The following is a 4,852-nucleotide window of genomic DNA, read 5'->3' as shown; positions in this document are numbered from 1 at the left end:
AACTGTCGCCTCAAGGCAACCATACATGTAAGCATAGCAAGCACAGCCAGTTCCCCAGCCGATGCATGCAATCACGGCGCAGGCAATATTAAACACGTACGGCGCTCTCAGTAGCCACAATTCGCAAAAACAACAGGTCATCGCCGAACGGCCACCTGGCCCTACTACGTGGCGGCCTAGTGGCGTCTCTGCCCCCTCATCCGACGCAACAGATACAAACGTCAAAATACTACAGCCCTTCGTTAGTTGCGTAGCGACTGCGCCTCGCTAACCACTGTGCGGCCAATGTGGAATACCGTTGCAGGAACTGTGGAAGGTATACGTGTTTGCTGCTGAGGCAGATGGCTGAGACTGCTAAGAAACAGAAGGCCATCAGGTTGTTTCTGCTTCGTTATAGCAATATTACGTAAAAGAATATCAGTTGGCGAGAGTCGAACGCAGAAACCATGTGGAGAGGCGCCTGCGTTAGCTGTGCGCCGGAGCCCCACCTCATGGATCTTTACAGCAGCAGCAGCAGCACCAGCAACAACTGCAGCTGGAACAGCTGTTGCATGCGTCGTTGCACGCACAGTTAGTTAGGGCTATGTCTGGCTCTCGTGCAGCTAAGAGAAGGTCACTGTGCGTCCGAGCACTGATCTGGGGGCCCGTTGGCGGTTAGCTTAGCTGGGGCTGTGGTGTCTCCTGCTGCAGAGGACGCAGCAGCGGGTGCAGCAGGGGATGCGGACAACGCTGTCTCTTGCAGCAGCAAGATGATGTCGTCTTCCTCCTCAAAGCCCAGCGCCCTGAACAGGTGCTGTAGCTTAGCAGCACTGCTCGCGTCCAATGCTGCACGCCGTTGCAGCAGCAGCTGCTGCAGCGGGACTAGGAACCGTCGCACGCTGGGAAACACCCTGCAGCAGCAGCAGAAGGACTGTCACAGGCTGTGTCAGTGCACATACAGGTCCACCTCTGCATGCAGCAGCAGCCCCAAACACTACATGCGCCGCGAAGGAACCCAAGACGGACCTTGCGGGACAGAGTCCCCCGGCAATGCAACAGAAGCAAAAGAGTAGTAGTAGGAGCAACTAAGTCCGTCTGAACCGCTGGGCCCCCCTCAGCACTGTCTCTACTGAGTGAGTGCATGCATGTTTATTCTTCAGTTGCAGTTTGGGGCCCCCTTACGTGCAGTTTGCAAGAGTCTCTGCGATCCTCAGGACGGGCTGGACCCCCAGAGCTGTGGGTGTGCGCTGTGGCGGTAAGGAGATTCCTCCTTCTACAATTTTGTCTCCTTTCGCGTTTATCCCCTGCTGCGGAATCCGCACAAACTCCAAAAATACTGCAACCATCCACTCTTCAAACAAACGCTCCCCTGCAGCCAGCGCCTCAGCTGCCCCGTAGGCACCCCGAGGAGGGGGCCCATCAGGGGGCCCCTCAGGAGACCCCCCAGGCTTGTCGCTTGCGTGCTGCTCTCCGAAGTACCCTGTGGGCACGCCGCTGCACGGGCCCCTGCGGCGGGCTGTCTGTACACCCCAAGGCTGCAGCCGTGCTAGTTGCGGCTGGGTGGAGGCCCAGTGCTCCCCCGACACAGCAGCAGCGCAGGGCCGCAGCAGCACACCGAGGGAATGTAGGCAGCTGAGACGCGTGCTGCTGTCGAGCGGCGAAGCAGCAACACCGGCGGCGAGAACGGGGTGCAACGGCAGGGTTTCCGCACCAGCAGGGTCAGAAACAGCAGCAGCTGCTGCTGCTGCTCCTGCTGCAGGGGCCAGGGGGCCTCCACTGCTGCTCGGGACCCCCGCAGTCGATGCGCTTGAGAGCTGTGCAAGCCGCTGTATTGTCTTGAGAAGGTCCTGGGGGGGGAACGGGAGCCTCCAGCGCGCGAACGTGTGCAGCAGCGCTCCTAGCTGGTGCGGCATAAACAAAGGCAACGCTGCTACAGTTGCTTTCCTGCAGCCACCGCGGAATGCATGCAGAAATACAATATTAAATAACCAAATTAAACTAATACACGCAACAAANTGCAGCCACCGCGGAATGCATGCAGAAATACAATATTAAATAACCAAATTAAACTAATACACGCAACAAAACACAACCACCGCTGCCCCCCCCAAGAGGTTTTCTGCTAACACGCTGAGGCAGCAACGCCCCTTGAAGACCCCAGCGGCCCCCCGTGCAGCCACACACAGCACAGGGGACAAAAGAAAAAGAAAGAGTAAACTGTTTCCATCAACCAAAGGATACTATGAACCCTCAACAAGAAAGTATATGTGAAGTGTAGGCTGCGCTTTCGTATTCCTAGAATGCCCCGGCCACACACAACACAGACGGGTACACACAACGACGAGCAGGTCAGCAGCAGCAGCAACAGCAGCAACGACAGCAACAGCAGCGGGAGCAGCAACATCCATATGCTCTCCTAGCACAGGCCGTGCTGCCAGCTGCGAACGGCCTCGCCCTAACAACTGCTGCACTTGTGCCTGGGGTCGGTGCAGCGGGGGGGGCAGTCACCTGATATGCTGCAAGACAGCCTGCAGAGCTTCTGCGTCTGTCCCTTGAGACTGCAGCAGCGCCAAGCCAAAGGCCTGTGCTGCAACCGCCAGATCCGCAGGAGAGGCAAAGGCAATGCGCTCGGAGACAGCCTCTACACAGGCATTGAACAGACGTCTATGAGGAGCAGCACAAGCAACCTCCTCGCTGCTGTTGCTGCTGTTGCTGCTGCTGTCGCTACTGCTAATGCTGCTGCTGCTGCTGCTGCTGTTCGTCGTCACGCCTCCTGCTGCTGCAGCAGCTGCTGCAAGCATTTCATGAGGGCACCGCTGCGCAGCAGCAGAGGCGAAGGCCTGCAGCAAACGGGCCATATCGAGGATAGTTGCTTCCGCCAGGCCATTCATCGCCTCTTCTAAACACACACAAAAACACACAAACAACATGCCTGCTGCTGCAGCGTCTGCTGCTGAAGTTTCTGCTGCTGCAGCGTCTGCTGCTGCAGCGTCTGCTGCTGTGGTCGTTGCAGTGCCTCGTGTGTTGTGTGCTGGGTGGAGGCGGGCTACGCGTGCGCGCAGGTTTCTGCTCTCTATGGCTTTAAGGGTTTCTGCTCGCTACTTCAGGTTTGGGGCTTAGGGTTTAGGGTTTAGGGCTGCAGCTGACCTGCTAAAGTAGCAAACAGCGTTGAGTCTGTGTAGGCGGCGCATGCGAAGCCCTGAGCCACCACGGCCAGGTCCCTCACGGGGAGCCGGGATCGCCGCACCAGCCGCTGCACGTGGGCAGCAAGCTCCTCCAGCAGCGCCGTGTCCGCAAGCTGCAGCCCGCAACAGCAGCACAAGCAGCAGCAACAGCCACAGCAACGCATCAGCAGCAGATGCGGGGATCCGATCCCCATGTCTCCCCAAGGGCGCTTCAGCCTCAAACCAGACACAACCAAAGCTAGCGCAGCAGCAGCAGCAGCATCAGCAGCAGATGCAGCATCAGCCAGAGGTAAATGAACGGCAAGAAAGAGTTGGTTCCTGCAGCAGTGGGAGGTGCCCAGCAGCAGCACGTACACCGCAGCAGAAAGCTGGGGTGTCTGCGTATACACCTGAGAAGCGGGTTTGTCTTACGCGCATTTTTACTGCAGCATTCAGTACCATGGCGACCTCAAAAAGAAACTCAAAACCCCCAGCAGCCAACAGCAAAAGGATGCGGCGATGAGCAGCACGCAGCAGTGTTGCACTGAGAGGCACAGAAGCCCGCGAGAGAGCAGACAGAACCTGGGCCAGCTGTAGCTGCAGACAACCACCGAAGCACTGAACCCCTACACTAAACCCTAAACCCTAAACCCTAAATACTTACCCTAGACCTCAAAACCCTAAACCCTAAACCCTAAACCCTACCTAATCAATAAACCCTAAACCATAAACTTACACACTAAACCCTAAGCCCGAGATTCAACCCTAAACCCTACATAAAGAAGAAACCGTAAGAGCTACCCCTAAACCCTAGACCCTCATACATCAGTCTCTAGCCCTAAACCCTTAAACCCTAAACCCTATCAACGCCAGTAAAGATAAAAGTGAGCAAACTGGAGACAGGAGACGGGGGAAAGGAGACAGGGGAGAGAATGGAGGAGACAAAAGCCGAGCGACAGAAAAAAGAAGAAGAAAGCAAGGAGAAAGGAGACAGGAGACACACAGTACTGAAAGAAGACATAAATGTCTCCGCGCGGGGCGCCAGCGCCGCCGCTGCTGCCTTCAGGCTCTCCTCAGGGCACCGCCCCGTCTTATGGATCGCATGCAGCACCACAGCCAGCTCTGCGGGAGACAGCGTGGGCCCCAGCTGAGCAGCAGAGACAGCAGCACAGCGCAGCAGCAGAAGTAAATACCAATGGGGAGACATAAACACAAACGCGAAAGAGAGAAAAGAGAAAGGGAATGGATAGAAGCAGGCAGGGGAATGGAGACAGGAGACAGCACACGGCGAGTAAAAGCAGAAAACAGGAGACAGGCGGAGAAGGCGTAAAGTATGAAATACAAAAGGGAGATAGGAGACAGAGCCAACAGACGGATTATAGAATAAAAAAACAGCAGACAGGAGACAGGAGAATACAGCAGTATTATAATATATATATATATATATATATATATATATATATATATATATATATATATATATATATATATATATATGAATATATATATATATATATATATATATATATATATATATATATATATATATATATATATATAGCAAGAAACACGAGACAGAATACAAAAGACAGAGACGTAAGACAAATGCAATGAACAAAAGACAGGAGAGACGAGAGACAAAGAGGAAACAGGGGACGGGGGTGAGTTGAGAAGAAAAGGAGAAGAGACCCCCGGAGACACCAAACCCT

The 4,852-nt window shown here is 54.6% G+C and overlaps 1 protein-coding gene across 1 annotated transcript in view; it reads right to left on the bottom strand.

The window, feature by feature from the left end:
- Window positions 1–613: 613 nt before the first annotated feature.
- Window positions 614–4,852, bottom strand: part of EMH_0041840 (uncharacterized protein) — a gene marked incomplete at both ends in the record, with an annotated part of 5,920 nt that continues 1,681 nt past the window's right edge. The window contains 6 exons of the mRNA XM_013495671.1: window positions 614–890; window positions 1,162–1,923; window positions 2,488–2,878; window positions 3,127–3,277; window positions 3,576–3,740; window positions 4,147–4,290. Coding sequence (XP_013351125.1) covers window positions 614–890; window positions 1,162–1,923; window positions 2,488–2,878; window positions 3,127–3,277; window positions 3,576–3,740; window positions 4,147–4,290 — 1,890 coding nt within the window. The remainder of the gene's footprint in view (window positions 891–1,161; window positions 1,924–2,487; window positions 2,879–3,126; window positions 3,278–3,575; window positions 3,741–4,146; window positions 4,291–4,852) is intronic.

This window comes from Eimeria mitis, genomic scaffold (assembly GCF_000499745.2).
Source record: "Eimeria mitis Houghton genomic scaffold, Emh_scaff1689, whole genome shotgun sequence".
NCBI classification, from domain to species: domain Eukaryota; phylum Apicomplexa; class Conoidasida; order Eucoccidiorida; family Eimeriidae; genus Eimeria; species Eimeria mitis.
The sequence above is the reverse complement of the archived record's forward strand: the minus strand, read 5'-3'. Positions and strand labels throughout refer to the sequence as shown.